Source organism: Chaetodon auriga, chromosome 3 (genome assembly GCF_051107435.1).
Source record: "Chaetodon auriga isolate fChaAug3 chromosome 3, fChaAug3.hap1, whole genome shotgun sequence".
Classification (NCBI taxonomy): Eukaryota; Metazoa; Chordata; class Actinopteri; order Chaetodontiformes; family Chaetodontidae; genus Chaetodon; species Chaetodon auriga.
Window position 1 is genome coordinate 1,288,843 of NC_135076.1, and position 20,897 is coordinate 1,309,739.

Here is a 20,897-nt window from a genome sequence, read left to right on the forward strand (position 1 = left end):
TTGCTTCAGGAATGTCTAATTTACAACCTAGCAGTATTATCTGATTTTGTGGGTTCCTCTGAGACCTGGCACTTTTCATTCAGACAGTTTTATTGTCCTTGTCTCTCATGGGGCTATCAAGAACGAATTAGCATCCCCATGAGAAACATACTGGGTGAAAGGTAATCTTTGAAGTTGAACTGGTTGTGTCTTCTGCTCCCCTGAAAGAATGTGGAAGAGGTATCAGACATCTTGTCTCTCTCCGAAATCACATCTTCCTGTAAACAGTCCAAATGGTTAATAGCTCTTAAAAGTTGGGATGTTTTATGACTCCATTTCTCCTGAAGGAATAAAATATAAAGTGATATGTGCAATGTACAGTATGTGCAGTATGGCATGGGCTGAGTTGTGTGTCAGTGTCAATCAATGGGGGGAGGGTGGTGGTGGTTGGAGGGGAGGCTGAGTTCAGCAGGGTAACAGCTCTGGGGAAGATGCTGTTCCTGTGCCTGCTGGTGTGGGAAGAGAGACTCCTGAACCTCCTACCAGATAGTAGGAGGGCAAACAGTCCATGGTTGGGATGGGAGCTGTCACTGCTGATGCTGTGTGCCCTTCTTAGACACCGCTTGCGCTGAAGGTCCTCGATGGCAGTTAGTTGGGCACCAGTGATGTACCGGGCAGTTTTCACCACCCATTGCAGGGCCTTCCACTTGGAGACTGCGCAACTGCCGTACCATACTGAGATGCAGTTGGTCAGGATGCTCTCAATGCAGCGGTAGAAGTTGACCAGGATCTGACGAGCCAGGTTAACTTTCCTCAGTCTCCTCAGGAAGTAGAGGCACTGTTGAGCTTTCTTTATTAAGGTGGAGGAGTTGAGGGTCCAGGAGAGGTCCTCAGAGATGTGGACCCCCAGGAACTTCAAGCTGGAGACACTTTCAACATCAGCCCCATCGATGTGAATGGGGTGTGACTGCAGCCTTTGGTTTTCCTGTAGTTGACGATGAACTTCTTGGTCTTCTTGGTGTTGAAGGTTAGGTTGTTGTCGGCACACCACATCACCAGCTGTTGAACCTCATCTCTGTAGGCTGATTCGTCGAGGAGGGAGGTGCTGATGCTGGGGTCACTAAGTTTGTTGACCAGCTTGGAGGGGATGACTGTGTTGAATGCTGAGCTGAAGTTGATGAACAGTATCCTCACTGTTGTTGTTGTCCAGGTGCATCAGGGTGGAGTGCAGTGCTGTGGAGATAGCATCCTCCGTCGACCTGTTTGGTCAGTAGGCAAACTGATGGAGGTCCAGCGTCAGGGGAAGACAGTATTTGAGGTGGGCAAAGACCAATCTCTCGAAGCACTTGGTGATGGTGATCTTGAGGCAAGTGGGGACTGCTGTGTCGGCCAGTGACAGGTTGAAGATGTCAATGAAGACACCAACCAGCTGTTCAGAACAGGCCTTGAGCACGTGGCTGGGTATGCTGTCAGGGCCAGCAGCCTTACAGATGTTCACCCTGCTGAGTGTAGAACGCACATCAGTTTTGATGGCTGGTTGTTTGTTGTCCATGTCGAAGCGAGCATAGAAGTTGTTGAGTTCGTCAGGGAGAGAGGCATTGCTGGTTGGTGGGGCTGTTGTTTTTGGCTGATAGTCTGTGATGGCCTGGATGCCCTGCCACATGCGGCAGGGGTCGGCATTGTTGTGAAAGTGCTTCTCAATCCATTGCTTGTGAGCATGTTTAGCTTCCCTTGGTGGCACAATGGCCACACTGTCACCTCACAGCTAGAAGGTCCCAGGTTTGATTCCCGCTGTGGGCGCCGGGGGCGTGTCCTCCACCATGCCTTCGGTGCTTGCTGCTCGAGGAAAGGGGCCTTTCTGTGTGGAGTTTGCAAGTTCTCCCCATGTTCACCTGGGGTATCCTCCTTAAAAAAAAAAAAAAAAACACTAAAAACATGCAAGAAGACCACCACCTGACCAATGGTGACAAAAGAAACTGGGTCCCCGGGTGCCGGTCGGAAAGCAGCCCACCGCTCCTGGTCTGCTGTGGAGGAAGGACAACCAGGATGGGTCAAACGTGGAGGACAAATTTCACCAAATTACATGGCGTGTGCGCGTGTATGTAATGTGTGTGACAAATAATGGGGATTTTCCCTCTGATTCTTGTTCTTGTTCTTGTTCTTCTTCCCTGATGCCCCTCTTCAGGTTAGCTCTGGATGAGCTGTAGGCCGCTGCATCACATTCCTGTATTAGGAGGCGGACCTTACTGTTCATCCAAGGCTTCTGGTTGGGGAAAGTTCTTAACTGTTTGTGGGTGGTGACATTGTCAACCCATGTGTTAATTTAAACCAGAATGGAGGAGGCATATGAGTCCATGTAAATGGATCCTGAGTCCAGCGTGGCCCGGGTGGTGAACAAACTCCAGTCTGTCTGTTGGAACTGGTGCTGAAATGTGGCGTCCACTCCCTCTGGCCATACTTTGGCAGTCCTCACTGACGGCTTCACACATTTTTTTTTTTAAAACATATGTTTATTGTTTTTCAAAATGGAAAAAGAACAAAGAACACAGGACGGACAGATAAAAATACCCTTCCCCCACCCCAGTGGCGGAGCCAGAAATTTTTCATTGGGGTGGCCAAGGTGAGACCATTACTCACATAGGGGTGGCAATAACTTGATACCTGAAATGTTTAGATGACTGTTTTCATTATTATGATTGTTTCTGTAGTTGTTTTTATTTATTAATTGACAGTAGGCCTGTCACCATTCCTATGAATTGAATTGTTAACGGGAAATCTTCACAAATGTAAATATCTACTATATACTATATACTATATACTACTATACTATATATATCAATCTACTCTCCTAGATTGATACATTAAATTTCTTCTTTTTGTGTCTTGTTTCCCCAAGAACAAAATCCATGTCAATCATGAAGTCATAAATAAATGTATCCATTTATTGATCTGTAAAAGATAGTATACATTAATCAACAAAAACAAAGAAATTCTCATGGAGTTCAGAACAAAAGCTATGAAATCCACTTTACTTTGGGCAGAGGTAAAATAGCAACACAAAGGAGGCCCAGTCACCCCAGGGTTGTCCACCGTCTCCTGCTGTGAAGGGTCCAGTCTGTTGACTCCTGTCAGTTGAAAAACACGAGATAAAATATTAATAGTAGTACTTGGTCATGTCAGGTTTAGATTATACTGTACTTACCTAGCATTGTTACTTGGAATACAATGACTAATTACAATGCAAAAAGCAAATGGTGGCAGTGGGCATACTACCCACCTTGTGATGAGCCCTGAGTGGGTTCTGTGGTGACATTTTCTGAAACACAAATGTTGAAACTGTCAGAAAGTACACACAGGTACATTAAGCATCATAACATATAACACATAGGTGATTGTCTGCAGAACGCAGAAACCTACACACATAAGCAGGTGCGCGGTACCTGTGGATCTTCTCTCTCTTCTCTGACTTCTCCTCTCTCATCCTGCCTCACCTCACTGTCCCTCCTTTCATCCTTCTCAACTTTTTTACGACACTTGCTGAAGTAGACAGTAATTTTTCTTTTCATTTCACCTGACAGGTAGAGAACACTAAAACACATTAACCACATGACTGGATGAGTGTTTACATGCCCACTCTGCTCCATGCTGCTACAGAGAGCTTCCACTATTAACAGACTTATGTGCTGAATGTGGGAATAAAACATTGCTGCTGCTGGTCAGTCATTGATAAATGGGTGTTTAATTTTGTAAATGTACAGGAGGACTCGTTTTAAAAATCACGGAACACACACGATGTAATGTAAGTGAGGGCGAAGGCTATTTTGCTACCACCGAGAGACTACCAGATGTCTGTGACTGAAACGCTTCAGAACTTAAGTCAAAATCAACAAAGTGAGAAAACTTGACTGAAACTGACCAAAGTAATCATGGAAAACTTACCTACCGCTTGCAGTTCAGGCGAGACGCGGTTTTAATGATGGCTCCTCCACACAATAGGCAGCTCTCTTCTGCTCTCATCCCGTGAAAAGTTGTGTGCAGCAGTGAAATGCGTCCGAGCCGAAATGGCGGTTAGGCGGAACTAATGTTCTGCACCACAGAGCCGCGTTTGTCAAAATTATTCCCCAGGCATGTAGCTCCGCCACTGCCCCACCCCAACACTAACAAATAAAACATGAACAGGATCAGCTCATCATGTAAAGAAATACAGAAATAACAAAGGCCACAGTCATGACAATAAACTAAACATACATTTTTTAAAAAAACTGTACAAGATAAATAGTAAAATGAAAAATACACACAGCAAGGTGTTTCACAGTGATTGACACATTAGTCCCTTCATTGAAACAGTTGCAGTACAGGATCCTACATCTTTTTAAACATGTCTCCCCTGTCTTCATTATGAAGTCTCAGTCTCTTCAAATGAAGCACATTTACCATTTCTCTTAACCAAAGATTGTTTAAGTGTGCAACGTCCGACCTCCATGCATGGAGGATTAACTTCTTTGCAATCACAGTTCCAAATAGGATAGCCTTTTTCTCATATTTAATGCAGAAGACAAAGGGGTAGTTGCCCCGAGAATGACTACAAGTGGATCAGGCTCCCAACATTTCCCATAAGCCATAGAGAAACAATGAAAAATATTTTTCCAATATGTGTACAGTTAACTGCATAACCAGAAAGAGTGTATTAAGTTACCAGTCGTAGACTTGCACCTGCTGCAAATGGGTTAAACATCAGGAAAGAAACTGTGCAGTTTTTCTCTAGAATAATAGAGTCTATGTAATGTCTTAAACTGTATAAGGCAATGCCTGACATTCACAGAGCAATCATGCATACTTTTTGTCAGGTTCAGACAGACAAACTGGGGACCCACAGAGCAGACCAGAGACTCTCAGGTAAAAGGTGATATTTATTAAACAATCCAAGGTCGGTACACGGGTGGCAATCAGAACAGGCAGCGGTACAAAAACACCAGCCAGATCGGGAGTCAAAAAACAAGCAAGTCAAAAACCAGAAAACTGTGTAGAAAGGCAAAGGTACAGAAACGCTGGGCATCAAGGCAACAAAGAGCAAAACAGGTCGGAACACGAGGAAACGCCGGAAAGCTACTCACAAAGGAATGCAGACAATCTGACAAAGACACACTGGGGAGAGCAGGTATATATACACGAGGGGCGGACACAATGAGACACAGGTGAAGACAATGAACAATCACACACATGTGGAGTCAAGACACCTAACAAGAAAACACAAAACAGGAACTGAAAAAAACCTACAAAATAAAACAGGAAGTGACAAGACAGAACACAGACTAGGGCCTGACACTTTTTAAACATTCATCCCATATATCATCTTCCAATTTTGTATTCAGCTCATCTCTCCATGCCTGCTTAATACTTGCTGTGTTCAATGGAGTGTTTTTGTGCAAGATCTGGTAACAAAAAAAGCAAAAAACGAAACTGCTCCTTTAGCAGCAGGGTCAAAGTTATTTGTTGTCTCAAGGACCTCATGCTCTACCAAGATTTCAAAGTTGGGTAAATGTGTCCAGACATAATTTCGAATTTGAAAGTATCAAAATAGGCCAGATTTGAGAATGTTATAATTAGCTACAAATTGTGAGTATGAGGCAAAAAAGCCATTAATATATAAATCACCTATGCTGCAAATGCCTTCCCACTTCCAGAGGAGGAAAACACTATCAGTCAGACCTGGTAAAAAGAATGGTTATAACATATTGGGATGTCCAAGTAGGTTTTTGGAGCCTTGATGTAATGTTTTATCTGCTTCCAGATTCTTATGGTGTTGCCAATTACAAAACTGTTAATAAAATATGTCTCTTTAACAGCAGCTGTTGAGAAGAGCAGATAATGAAGCTTTTTTGCAATGCATTCTTTCCATACACAACCATGCAGGGCAGGAGTCTGCCCTTCTTCCACCATGCAAGAACAGTGTGCAGCCCAATAATACAACTTAAAATTTGGTGAAGCAAAACCTCCCATATCCTTTGGTTTTCATAGGTGTTTTTTAAAGATTCTAACAGTTTTATAACTCCAAATGAAAGGTATAATAATAGAGTCTAACTGCTTGATGTATGATTGCACAATAAAACACAGAATGGACTGGAAAAGATAGAGAAAGCAGGGCAATATGATCATCTTGATTGCATTCATCTTCCCAACCATGCACATTGGGAGGGTTTTCCAAAACTCGATATTGGTTTTGACTTGCTCAATTTTGTAGGATTTCTTGAATGGAATGGATTGCAAATAGGCCTTGTTAACTGCTGCAGAGACTGGCATAAGTTCACTTTTCTCCCAGTTGATAGAAAATCCTGAGACTGCCAAACTTATCAATGAGTGTCAGGAGAGGAGGTATTAATGCTTGTGGCTGAGAAATCTACAAGAGAATGTCATCCTCATATAGCGAAAGATAATATTTATAGCCAAACATGTTGATGGGAGAGATTAAAGGGCCCTGTCTAATACTTGCAGCAAGCAGTTCGATGATGGTCGCGAACAAAAAGGGGGAGAGGGGGCAACCTTGACGGGTTCAACGGTGAACTACAAATGGAGGGGAGATATTCTGATTAGTAATAATGCAGTCAGTCGTGACTAAATTATTTCAATCCATTTCATGAAGAAGGGTCCAAATCCAAATTTTTTGAGCACAGCCATCATGAAGGGCCACTCTATTTGATCAAATGCACATTGTGCATCCAGTGAAATAACAACCGCCTCTCCTGCATGCTTGGCATATAGTATGTTGAAAAGGCAGTATAGATTGAAATACATATGTCAACTGGGCATAAAACCAGTTTGATCGGGATGTATGATGGAGCATATGCTTTCTTTAAGTCTATTGGCCAGAATTTTTCTGAGAATTTTGGTTTCGATGTATAATAATGAAATCGGGTGATATGATGCACCATCTGGGGGTCACGGCCTGGCTTTGAGATTAGCAAAATTTTAGCTTTGTATAAGGTAGGTAGCAAACGCGAGGACAGCGTCATATGATTGAAAATCCGTAAGAGCAGGGGAGACAACTTAGAGCCAATTTTTGAAAAATTCTATGTTAAAACCATCTGGACCTGGCACCTTGTTATTGGGGAACATGGACATAACCTGCATGATCTCATCCAGATTGATGTCTTTATCTAGCATATCAGCCGAGTCCAGTGATAACTTGGGTAAGTCCAGATTCTCAAAAAATGCATCGAAAGCTTGAAAATCTAGGTCGCCCTGTGACTGGTAGACATTTGCATAGAAAGCCCCAAAACATTCATTGATCTTCACCGGGACTGTATGCAAGGTACCTCTCTCAGATTTGATACAATGTATGGCTCTGGAAGCCTGTATTTGTCTCAGCTGGTGGGCTCAAAATATCTCTGTCTGACTAGTAGCAGTAATTTTGATATGTTTTTTGACATTATAGAATTATATTCATACTGTAGAGCAGTTATTTTATTAAGTGTTTCTTTTTTACGTTCAGTTTTGTATCAAGCTTCTAGCTTGGCCAAGTGATCATCAAGTGAAATCAGCTACATCACCCGTATCATTGGTGCTTAAATATAGTTTGATTTTACCAGAAAAATAGGTACAAAATTCTTCATCTTTTAATAGTATATTATTATTAACGCCAGCTATGGTTCAAGTCTAGACTTATTTAGACAGGAGCATTATCTGATATTAGTATATTAAGTTAAGTGCAGTCAACTACTGATTTTAGCAGCTTAGAATCCGTCAAAAAGAAATAAATCCTGGAGTAGGATTTATGTACTGTGGAAAAACAAAAAATCCTTTGTGGTGGGGTGGAGAAGCCTCCAGATTCTCCTTCCAAATTATAAGATTGCATAAGATTGTTGAGTGTGCTACTGTTTCTAAATACACTGATCCGGAAAAATGTATACCGGGCCCCCATCGTATCGTAGAGGAGCTTTCTCTCTTGCGGACTGTAGCACAAGCTGTTCCACCTGATAGTAGTGTATCCTAGCAATGATGACTCTTGCTTTGCCGTCTGTAGCCGGAGCTAAGCTCCGGTGGGCCCGGTCCACTTCTATTGGGAGGTTGAAATGCTCCTCTGGGAGCAGTTTAGGAAGCAGCTTAGATAAAAACTCTGTATGCCGGCCATTTTCTGTCTTCTCCTTAATTCCAACAATACAAATATTCTGCCTATGGGAGTGGGCCTCAAGGTCGTCGAGCTTAGCTTGTTGCTGCTTGTATTGGGAAGCTAATGTGTTGTATCGCTTCTCCAGCCCATGTAGTCATCTCTCGTGTGACTCGGTGGAGTGGTTGAAGTCTCCAGCAACAATAAAGGCTCCATCAGGATGTGCAGTTTGTGGACAGCAGCATACACTTCTTTCATTGCTAGTTTAGCATTAGCATCCGGGGGCACATAAGCTGCAGTTATCACAGTGGATGTGAACTCTCTAGGCAGATAAAAAAGGCCTGCACTTGATCATCAAGACATTCAAGAGTAGCAGAACAGTGGCTCCCAATAATAACAAAAAAGTCTGTAGACCAAGTTTTGTTCAGGTAGATCTCGACGCTGCCGACGGTCGCTTTAGGTTGGCGTAGCTGAGTCGCTCGGCCTCGCTGTCCTGGCAATCTCTTGGGGGAACTGAAGTTTATCAAATACACTGCTTGTGCATCAAAATCCAAAGTTGCTGTCTGGTGTAGGAAGTGTAATGAGCGAACAGGCTCAAAACCAGCAGGATAACTAAATAACAACTATATCACGAATTCTAGTGAGACGCTGAGCCTTACATTGTGCATGCACCACCATCTTGAATAGTTTTGTAATTGTGTTGGTGTCTGCCTTCATTAACTGATACTTTCATGATCATGAATATCAGTATACTAGGTATGTCACTAGGTACCAGACACCATTGCATGCAAAGGCACACTTACAGTTTCAGCACCTTTTATTAGTCACACCACATGCAGAGTTAACAGAGGAAACTGCACACGCCATGCTTAGTGAAATTCTTTTCATGGAACTGTAGACATTCAAACTTTCCATTATTCATTCATTATATTATATATTATGTTTTGTGACTAAAGGTCCTAAAAGTGTCCAGAATGGACATTTTAAACATGTACAGTTCCATGACAAGTGTGCAAATCCCATTCACCAGTTAAGAGTCTGTAACATGGTCAAAAACTCTGGAACAAGTGAGTAAGTGGATCTTGAGCTGAGATTGTTTTGTCAGAAACCAAGGCTGGAGTTCTGCAAAAACATAACTCAGCCTCTGTACTGTTGTGTTGGTCACCTGAATTTTAAGGGCTTAGAGACCAGTACATATGCAGCACTGTATAATGATTTGCACATAAGTAAAAAAAAAATAGATTTAAAGCCTAAAACGACACTTTGCTATTGTGTGCACAAAGATTTGAGTTGAAATGTGTCACAAAGTGGGTTTTCGGGCCCAAGTGCAGAACCACCACAACACTGGTAAAACTTTATCAACCTTTTAATCTTATACTGGCAAAACCAGATTAGCAGCAAAAAGTGCAGTCTCTGGTATTGTGCAGGGAATAGAACATCCAGCAGTCACAGGCAGGCAAAGATTTGAAATGTGCAGAAGACAAATCTTGGAATCTCTGTAAGTCTTTGGTGTGGCAGACACCAAACACTCAGGTAAACAATATCCAGGAACAAAAAGCAAGACTCGTGGTCAGGGACAAAAGGCTAAGGCAGTTACCGGGGAACAGGAGAACAGGCATGGTCGGAGACAGGTAGGGTTGGCAACGGGACATCAGTCCAAGAGATTTAGCTGGAGAGTCTTGCATGAGCACAATGACAGTCTGGCAAACAGTGAATGTGGCAGAGCAGTTTATATACTGTACTGATTGCAATGAGTCTCAGGGGTGTGATCAGGTGAGCAGGTAGGTGCGTGTGGCTGAGAGTGGAAAAGTACTGAGGGCACCAGTGAGCAGATGAGGAAACAATGGCAGCAGGTAAGAACTCTGACAGAAATGTGTATTGATTACCACTGAAGTGTACCTGTACTCTCGGATGACTGATAGCTGAAACATGTCTGGTGTAGATATGTAACTGTACTGGCACTTCTCTTCCTTCTTTTCTCGTACATTACGAGAGTATGATATCAGTGTGATATCATTAGGACTGTCCGTATGTGTGTCCTGTCCAAATGGGTACACATTGTCAGTTTTCTGTCACGGGTGGTGATGTACTAGTCAAATCTGAACAGTGTAAGCAGAATATTCATAACACACCTACATCAGGATTACCAAACCTGGCATTGTTGAAGATTCAATTAAGGCCAGGAGCGAAAACATAGCTTAGCTGTATTGTTGCCTGATTATATACTGGTATACTGCTGGGAAAATAGGGCCCATATTACATGTCCTAAGTGAGGAAGTTGGTTCAGTTACTGATAACTGTGTGATTGTATGTATGTACTGGATGATGTGTATTTACGTTTATTTGTCTGTCTGTCATGTAGGATGAGTTCCATCCGTTCATTGAGGCTTTGCTGCCCCAGGTACGTGCCTTCGCCTACACATGGTTCAACCTCCAGGCCAGGAAAAGGAAGTATTTCAAAAAACATGAGAAAAGAATGACTAAAGAAGAAGAGAGAGCTGTCAAAGACGAGCTGCTGGGGGAGAAGGCAGAGGTGGGATGAATAGAGCGGCGGACAATAAAAATAAACATATTTATTTAGGTTTACAAATCAAGTCGCTAAACTTACCATAGTAGCATATTAATATACCTAACACATTCCCAAATTAGTCAGTGGTCTTAAAACCATTTTAAATGTGCTAGTACAATGCATTATTCAATATGTTAATAGACATAACTCTCTTTATAATACCATTCTGTTCTTAGGTGAAACAGAAGTGGGCCAGCCGTCTTTTGGCAAAGCTAAGAAAGGACATTAGACCTGAATGCAGAGAAGACTTTGTCCTGTCAATCACTGGGAAGAAAGCTGCATGCTGTGTCCTGTCAAACCCTGACCAAAAAGGCAAAATGAGACGCATAGACTGTCTCCGACAAGCAGACAAGGTAAACTAAATTCTGCCTAATAGTACATGTTAATTTCCAATAGTTGTGTTCCTGATAGCCCCGATCATACGAATGTGTGTCTACATTTGTGAACACAGGCTTGTCTTGTAGAAGTGCTTTAAGTGGTTGTCAGACTAGAAATGAGCAATATAAATCCAGTCCCTTTACCATGGTCTGTACATGAATGTAAAGGAAACCCTGATGATTGTAGGGCACTTATTTTTTCTCACCCTAGATTTGAAATTTTTGTCCCCAATCCCCTGTGAAATTGAGAATAAAAATCAAATGGTTACATCACGCATTTTATTTTTAGTGCGTTAGTGTTATGGGTCAAAGGTATACTTGCCATATGAAGAGGACAACAGTCATGTCTCTGTATGAGGACTATATTTCACAACTTAATTTTTCAATATTCTCAACTAACAAGTAGCTAATAGGAGCAATAAGTCTTTAAAAATGCAATACATGTGGATCTTATTGAGTAATGGTTGAACTCTAATTGATCGATCTCTCCATGGCTAAATAATCAATGATGTCTTTCTAACCTATAGCAGCTCCTATCTCCAATAAAGGAGACCAGAGCTGGGCTTCATGGTTGATTTGTTTTGGGCACACACAGATATGCGGGATCGTGTGTCTATCTCTGTGAACTGTTGACGTAGAAAGGTTAGTTAGGGTTAGTTCTGGGTGACTGGTGAGCCGGGAGGAGTAGGGATCATTGGAGAACCTGGGAGCAGACAGAATCTGAACCAAAATGACAATTAGCAGGACAGAGTCGGCCATTTTGTTGGCTCCTCTTTTACCAGGGACTCAATCTCCCAGGTGACGGCAAAAGTAAAGCAGGTTAGATTCTGAAGTACTTGTCTCTTAGATGGAGTACTGGTGTGACAATTTGGTAAAATCTGCCAAAAACAGAGCCTACCTTTTGGGAGTTCAGTCACTTAGCTGATTGGATGTAGGCAAGGTTCTTGTTCTCTGTCCACATTATTAATGGCTGGTCTGCTCCCTCAAACCAGTGGGCCTTCAGGGCCAGCTAAACAGTGAGGAGCTCCTAGTCTCAAGTACAAGGGTGGTGTTTGTTATCAATGGAGGCTCGCTGTGAAAAAAAATTCCTACCCCAGTATCTGAAGCATCTGCCTCCAGGACGAACTGGCAGGCTGCATCAGGTTGAATGAGAATTGGGGCAGAGGCAAAGGCATATGAATGATATGGCCTCCAAGGACCAACAGAAGAGTGTGGAGGTGAGGGCAGTGAGGGAAGCGATGAGGCAACTGTAGGATCTGCGCAGCTCACCTGTATTTCTCCAGCTTTACTTGGGCGTATGGGGCAGGAGAAGAAGAAGTGACCAGTATGGCTGCACTTAAGGCAGGACTTGAAATGCACGCAGCACTCTCTCACTTCTGGCATTAAACAGACATGCATAGCTGCAAGGGCTCAGGTTCAAAGCTATTCAGAAGCTGTTAGGTGTGTTCGGGGTGCCTCGGAGGTGACCACTGGCGAGAGGTGGACCCATTTTTGCATCAGAAAAGTAGGCTTGGTTAAGAAGTACTTCTGAATTTACGGTAAACCTCAGCCAGTGTAGATAACTTGAAACTATTCGATGAAAATGTATTGTGTATGTGAAGTGGAGAATTGGTGCAGTGATTCCACTTGGTATATTGAGTTAGATTTCTGTTTCTTGCCAATAATGATTTTGTTTTGTCTTTGACAAGGTGTGGAGGTTGGACCTTGTGATGGTCATCCTGTTTAAAGGAATCCCATTGGAAAGCACAGATGGAGAGCGGCTGGTGAAAGGAGGCCAGTGCTCCAATCCAGTCCTCTGTGTCCAGCCTCGACACATCTCTGTCTCTGTCAAAGAACTTGACCTCTACCTCGCTTACTATGTACAAGAAAGAGGTATGTACCAACACACACTTTAATGTTGCTCTTGTGTTATAAGTGTGTTATCTATGCTATCCTTCATTTGTGAACTTAGACACAGTGTATTTCAGGTAAAAGTTGAATAACAACTTACTACATTGGGATGTTGTGCTGAATTATTGAAACACACAACTGACAGAGTCTGTGGTGACCTGGTGGATTCTGCTGTCATCATTATGCGGCCTCTGGGATTAGTAAACACACACACACACACACACACACACACACACACACACACACACACACACACAGAGAGAGACACCCACACACAGACACACACACACTGATTGGTTTTCTGTGTGACGACACATCCGGCAGTACGGAATCAAAATATTGAGGCAAGAATACAGCTTAATAATTTTTTTTCTCCTTAACAGGTCCTCAGTTTTTGTGTTGGCTTAGAATTTGCTTTAGATTCAAATGATTTGTCTGATATTTGCAGAAAATGTCTGTATTTAAAACAATATGGTCAGATGGTTTTGGTAACATAAGCTAATTGCCAAATGTCATTATTTCCAGTTTCACAGTAAAGGCTTATTGTTTCCTTCACATTATCATGGATTTTATATGAACCACATGCAGGTAGTGGCATAGTATAAGCAGTAGCTTTACCCATCAGCATTACCTAAATCTTTCAACTGAATGGAGCAGAACAGAAATCACCAAAACAGGTAAGACGCTATCAAGGCTGCAACTGCCCTCAAAGAATGTGTGAACTGTTCAATGGAGAACCCAGATCTATTGAGGATGTCTTTGAAGTGGCCAAGAAATTACTGGCAGTTGACCAATGCCAGTCTTTCTGTTTTTGATGATATACAGGAGAGTATTATAGTTGTGAATGAAGCAGCTTCACAGACACAGGTGGTGCAAGGATTTGATGTAGGTGGCGCCAGAAGCAAGTATAAAACACCTGAGAGAACCAAAATAAAATGGCTTCAAGTATTTTGTTTTTCGTGCTGTTCATACTGTATCACTACAGTGTGGAACTGCTACACGATTCTCATACGCATCTTTACAGTCTTGCATGTACATTCACCTCTGCCACTGGATAATTTCAGCAGGCTCCTAAGCGATATTTGGGAAATTTCAACTGAGCCAGTTACTCTCTCTTCCATCTCCTTCAAAACACCAAGATGCCAGAATGAGCCAGAAGAATACTGAAGTTAGTAGAAGAAAAAACAGAGCACACATGCTGTACAATGATAATATTTTGAAATTTTAACTTGTGGAAGATTTAACAAAGAGGCATCACGTGTGGTTTTTCCTGTTTTCTTCAACATCAATACCATCATTCCTGTGTGCTTGCTGTAGATTTGTCCATAATATTCAGTCATACAATGATGGAAAGCAGTGGCAACTCCCACATGGATGAGAGTGACTTGAGTATGACCGCATTAAGTCCTTTCCCTACCTGTGATATTGTGGTAGCATTTACAAGTTTCCAAAGCAGAAGCAAAATTAGGAAAATATTAGGTCATTAATGATTAATGATTTACCAAATCTCACAATATTGTGATAGAAATTGGTAGTTTAAATGGCTTCCTTCTGACTGAGTGTATTTTGGTATAAAGCTTACCCCAGGTCTAAAAAACATAATGACAGAAAACCGTCTTCCCCTTATACAGAAGATACAGAGCACTTTACAAAACTGCACTAAAATGGGGTTATCTTTGTTGGGTTAAATAAACATTCTAAAAATAATTATAGTTTATAGTTTCTCTCCCCCACAACTAAAAAAGTTGAATAAGGCCGTAAATACTTTTCTATCGGCAGGTAAAAGACCTTTTTTTAACAAAACAAAATTTTGTGCTACCAAAGATGGACTGGTACTGGTACTGGACTATGCTTTTTCCCTTAATAAGTTGTCCAAAATTAATACTGCTGAAGATCAAGCTCCAGCATAGTTCTCAATTGAGATGGAACATGCTGAACCTTTTCCCATTCAGGCTTTTATCTCACAAACAGGGGGCAAAATCCCATTTATGAACCCATTGTTGATGTTTGGGAGAGAAACTTGAAGAGTATCACACCAGGTCAGAGGCACAAAGTCTTCTTTTGTTAAAAGTCATCACTTTGGCAAAATAAGATGTTGAAGGGTTTTGTTTTTTACTGGAAAACGTGGGCTGAAGCAGGAATTATCTTTATTGAAGATGTTATTGAAGATGAAAATTTCATGTCATTTGAACAGATAATGGCTAAATACAAAATCCCTTAAAAAAAGACTTTTGGAAATATTTTCAATTAAGAAGCTGTATAATATCTACACAAAGGAAACTCCTCTGGTTGGCCTAAGGCAGGGCATCTACATTTTGTAGTCTTATGAGACAGTCTAACTCACCAAAACTTGATGGTCTCAAGAGAACTTGGAAGCTGCATATAGAAGATGTGGAAGGAAATTGCCAGGTCCTCTTGTAAGATGACTAGGGAAGTACTGACTGTCAGAACTGAGACAGACAAACTGGGAACCCACAGAGCAGACCAGAGACAGGCAGGTGCAGAGAGGCGGTTTATTAACAGTCCAAGGTCGGTACACGGAAATCAGTCCGGAAAAGCAGAAGTACGAAATCATCAGGCAGATCGGGAGTCTCAAAACCAGGCGAGAGTTCAAAAACCAGATGGACCGTATGAAAGGCAAAAGTACAGAGAAGCTGGGCAAAAAGGCAACAAGAGACAAAACAGGTCGAAACACGATGAAGGCAAATACAAGGAAGAAAATTGTTAAGAGGAATTAATAATAACAGGAAACCACACTGGGATCAAGTACTAATAACCAAATCGTGGATGCAGTCTCACAAAGGTGTGTTCACTTAGAATGTTAATGTTTGCGCATCATTTTACATTTAATAGATTGTGATGGTGATGATGAAGGGGAAGGGTTGAATCTGAGTGCTGACCATTACAACCAGCTGCGATTACAATGCATATGCACAAATAATCAGACAAATGCTGCTTAGAACAATAGACTTTCTTTAACTTTAGCACCACCAATCAACAATCAATAAATATCTATTGTCAAACTATAGGTACAAACAACTACTAAAACAAGCTTAAATTAAGCAAGCAAGTGTCTGGCGTACATGAGGCAAGATGGTGGATGTGACCACATAAGTGACTATGTCATGTGAGAATTCAAGATGGGACCTCAAGAGTTAAACACAAAAATGAGATGGAGGATGGAGGACAAGATTCACATGTGTCTGTGAACAAGATAGCATGGAGTTACCACACTATCTGCACATTGAAGTGCTTGGATGTATGTAAAGACACATGGATGTGTGCATGTGGTTGAGGAAAGAGAGCGGAAAAGGCACTTGGGGTGAAGCAGAGGAGATCCCACATGCCTTGGAAAGACACAATAGCTGTTATCTTGTCACTCATGTTATGTCCCTGGTCTAGAGGAGGACCAGGCATAACATGGTGTGTGACCCCCCCCGCCTTCCCACTCCCAAAAAAGATCAGCGGCACAGAATAAGTCCAAAGTGAAGCTTTAATTGTATTCAGAGCTGAGCTATGCCCAAAATAACAAACAAAACCTCACTTTTGAGCCCTGAACTTCCCTAATAAATTAAAACAAATAAACAACAAGAAAACTAGCCTAGGCTCTTAACTCATAAACATGAGAAAAAAGGGAATGAAACAAAAAGGGCTTCTCACTCCTACTTGCTACCACACCATTGAGTCACAACAAATTTATAACAGGCAGGACTGCTGCTTCATTGTCTTTGGAGTGGGAAAGGAGAGAAGGGGCAATTGCTGTCAGTTGGAGTTTAAGTAGCTTCTCCTGATTGGCCGCCCAATCTGCTGGCCTCAGTCAGATTCGAACCCTCCAATCCCAGGACTCCACCTGCAACACACATTCACTGAAGGGGAGGAGAGAGAGAACCAAGATGAACACACACACACACCATCTGCAACACACAATCACTGAAAGGGAGGAGCGAGAGAACCAAGATGAACACACACACACACACACACACACACGCACACACACACACACACACACACACACACCACAAACCACATGACTCAGGGTCATAACACCTCCCCACCTAAAAATCAAACATTTCTTCCCCTAAAAGAAATGTTTGATTTTCTAAGACCTAGACAGAGCATCAGCCATGACATTTTCCAAACCCTTCTTGTGATGAATCTCAAAGTCCTGAAGCAGCAACGACCAGCGCATAAGGCGTTGGTTACTGTTCTGCATTTGAGCCAAGAACTCGGGTGGATTGTGGTTGGAGAAAACAACAGCTCAGCTTGTGACCTCAGGTTCATCAGCTGTGGCCTAACTAATAAAGTGCAGCTTCGTTCTCGTGGCAGGAACTAACACAAGTACAGCCCAACAACATGGGACAACACAATCAATTTAGGGTGTTACTCAGAAACAAGCAGCAAGCACAATTATTGAGGTATTTCAAACAGCAACAACAGGACTTGGCACATTGTTATTTACCGGTCTCTGCCCCAACAATAGCCTCTTACTTGAGATTGCTTTGGGATTGATTTATGTGTGTTTCAGTCTGTCTGGTAAGTGGACTTTTCTGTTGCACAGCTTTTTTGGCAGGTTTTGTTGGCAGGCTGGACCTTTGGTGGCAGTGGGAAAAACAGTAAGTCAACTTAATTGAGAGAAAGCAGGGCATAGAAATTATCCCTCTCTTCCTTGAAGAAAACTTGTAAACTGCTGCCAAGGTTACTTAAAGTACAAACGTTTGATAAGGAATGAGACACCTCTTGTAGCAACTTGAAGTTGCAGTGAAAACTTCAAGTTACCACTGCTGTAGTTGAAGGGTGTGGTCAGTTGTGGTTGTGACCTATGAATGCATTTACAATCTGAATCTTCATGTCATGTCTGTTGGGGTTTAGGACAATGCCATCAATATACACAGTGGCTCCTTGGGGAACCACAAAAAACTTTTTGGAAGGGTTTAGTGGCTGTCTTAAGGTGTACAGAGTTGCCTTTCCAAACACCAACATTCAATATGGACCTCAGGTGGTCTGAGGTCTGCCTTGGTCTGTCTTCCTGTGGTGGGTAGATTAAGAACAAATCCTGTCTCTAAACTTAGAGACTTAGACTTAGACTTTACTTTATTGATCCCAATTTGGGAAATTCTTTTGTCGCAGCACCAGGTTAAACATACTCATAAACATAAAGTAAAGAAGAATAAGGATGAGAATAAAACTAAGAGAAAAGAATGTTCTTAAAAAATAAAACTAAGTATATGAAGTATATAAACCATAACTATTGGATTGTACTTCATGGTGGTGAGGGTATCCTGAAAGGTTTCGCTGTAGGCAAAAGGGGAGTAATTTTATGAGTTAGAGCATTTCAAAAGGGGTGAGTTGGGGCACGCAGTTTTCAATATGGCTCTCCTGAAGTGTACTCCTCCTGGAATGGAGTTGAGACTGGTCCCCCTTTTCAGGTGTGGCGACTGGCCCTCCTGGGAGTGGGAATGGCTCAAGGGGAGGACAAAGAGAGGAGGGCAACACATAACTTGAAGAAACCATACACACAGGAAGCCAGAGATATAAACTGACTGAATCCACCACCTTATATAACTAAGGAGCAGCAAGCACAGGAGATAATCAGTGATGCACTTCCTGCTTCCTTCCTAAAAGGGAAGGACAGCCTGAACAGGAAGTTGTGGGCTTTAGTGACACATATTGTTCCCAGAAGTCAGCAGTGAGTTTCCATTCTCAAAAGGCAGAAAATGTTGAGAGGTCAAAAGACAATAACCTGTGTGGATGATTACATCCATTTTTATTTCTTTTTTTTTTTTTTTACATCGGCAACATGACACAGTCCATTACAAACAAGGTGATACTTACAATGTTAAGACATAAGGGTGTGTGTATTTTGATTTCATTCACTTTTCATTATTATCTCGCTTAATTTTCTACCATTTGCATTATTGATTAATTAGACTAAATAAGGATTTCAGGATACTAGGAATCACCCTTGTTCACTCAGGCTCAGCCCTGTCAGTTGGAAATGTAACATCGCTTGTTTTATTGCCTGTCAAAGAAGGGAAATATGGGGGGAACGGAAAAAAGGAGAGGGAAAAAAGGAGAGAGAAAACAAAGTAAATTACAGAATCCAAATGACTTCCCAAAGGAGGAAGCCTTTGGGGAGCATGACATTTTCACTTGAGGGTTCTTCCTTTGGGGAGCATGAATGTGCTCAGCAAATGTCATGGCCATCTGCATGTTTGGTTGTGAGATATTTAGGACTGAAAGTGGTGCAAGAAAAAAGTTGATGAAGACCAAGGTTGAGTTTTTGTGGAGAAGACAAGACAAATTTGCACTAATCCAGAGGCTCTATTCATTTGCTTCACAAAGGTGACCAGCCACGAGAAAACCGGCAACAAGTCTCCCGGGGGGCATTTTGAGTTATTTACAGATTTTGAAAGTGTAGTTTCTAAGCTTTCCAACAATGTCTAACACATGGAAATCTGAAAATATTTGAAGAAGATGTGGCCATTTGAACTTAGGCACTCCTCAAACTAGTTTAGTGAAATCCAGCCTGAAAGATTCTCACTTACCGGGGGAGCCAGGTAACACAGTGCTGCTCATTGCATCTCATTTACATAAGTCCAACCCCCTCCTGGTCTAGCTATCAGTGACATCTGGTATATGTTAGTTCGCAGGACAGAAACCATTGTATTGAACAATGGTTATCAAATGGAAATGGAAATTCTTTTGTTACAAAAAGTCCCTGAATAAAAATGAAAAACAAGAAAGGTAATATACTTAAGAGTTAGAAGGGGCAAATGTAGATACTTATTTCTAGTATTAAATAAAATAAAATAAATTCTGTCACTCTGTGGTGCAGTGGGATGGATCAGTCTGTGTTTGATTATGTCAGTCAGAGTGTTTTTGCCAATTCTGAAAAGGAAAACAAAGAAAACCCTTGTTTCAGATCATGGGTCATGCTAACAGGAACATTAGCATCACAGTCAATACTTTGTTCATCCACCCAAAGGTGTGTTATTTACCCGTGGGTGTGTCATTAATGCACCCAAAAGTGTGTTATTCACACATTATTCAAGCACATCATCAGGTTGGTGTGTTATTCAAATTAATAGCAGATGCTTACATTACCATATCTAAACCTTCCATTACAGCTTATAATAATCTTCCCAACGAAATCAAAACAGGAAATCGAAATGTTGCATACCAGGATAGCTTCTCTTAGCGCAGTGCAATGAGTGAATAAGGCGAATATGTACAGTACTCACAATACTCAGGACCTCTCAGTCAGTCAGAGACGGTCAGGATTGGCGTCGGTCGGACCGCGTCGTTCTTAACTCCACAGACGCTGGCCAAAACTCTACGGAAGTATTCAATCCTCCTTGAGTCCGGCTGCTGACGTTCCTGACAAAGGAGATCCGTCTGCTACCGACGGACTTCAAGCTGCAGCTTTTATTTCACTATCGGTAATTTGCTGCGGTAAGTTGGCGTGCTCTCGCTCCACTCACCCACTGGCGTCTCTCTGCTCTGCTGATATGTTTCTTTCTACTGGTCTTTTTCAAAACTGCCAGGCTATGTGGAGAAAGGGGATTGGATTATTATGCAGCTGTATAAGTAGCCATGTGGTTCCCTTTTAACATGCAGCTGTTTGGCCGAAAAAAGAACAGAAGCACGTGAATAGCCAAAGAAAGCCAATATGCTAATTTACTGTTGAATCACCACACCCCCAACTAGGACCAAGAATTTCCTCTAAAACACCCCAAATTCAAATAAAAGTTTATGGTTTTAAGGCCCCTAATACTGTTATTTGAAACATGGAGTGGCTTCTTCATGATTTCAATTTACATATTCTGCAAAAAAAAAAAAAGAAAAAAGAAAAAAAAAATCACAAATTTTTCAAAAAAAAAATCTTTTTTTTTTTTTGTTTACACAACTTGCACTGTTTTTTGTTGCTGGTTTTCTCGTGCCGGTTCACAAATGCATCCTTCCCTTCTTTTTTGCAGTT

The 20,897-nt window shown here is 41.8% G+C and overlaps 1 protein-coding gene across 9 annotated transcripts in view; it reads left to right on the plus strand.

The window, feature by feature from the left end:
* nfic (nuclear factor I/C) overlaps positions 1–20,897 on the plus strand; it is a 184,250-nt gene that overhangs the window by 28,623 nt on the left and 134,730 nt on the right. For all 9 annotated transcript variants that reach the window (XR_013075865.1, XR_013075868.1, XM_076722651.1 and 6 more), the window contains exons 2-4: positions 10,446–10,616; positions 10,829–11,005; positions 12,718–12,901. Coding sequence is in view for 7 of the 9 variants with exons in the window: in XM_076722651.1 (XP_076578766.1) it covers positions 10,446–10,616; positions 10,829–11,005; positions 12,718–12,901 (532 nt within the window). In the remaining 2 variants the exon portion in view is untranslated. The remainder of the gene's footprint in view (positions 1–10,445; positions 10,617–10,828; positions 11,006–12,717; positions 12,902–20,897) is intronic.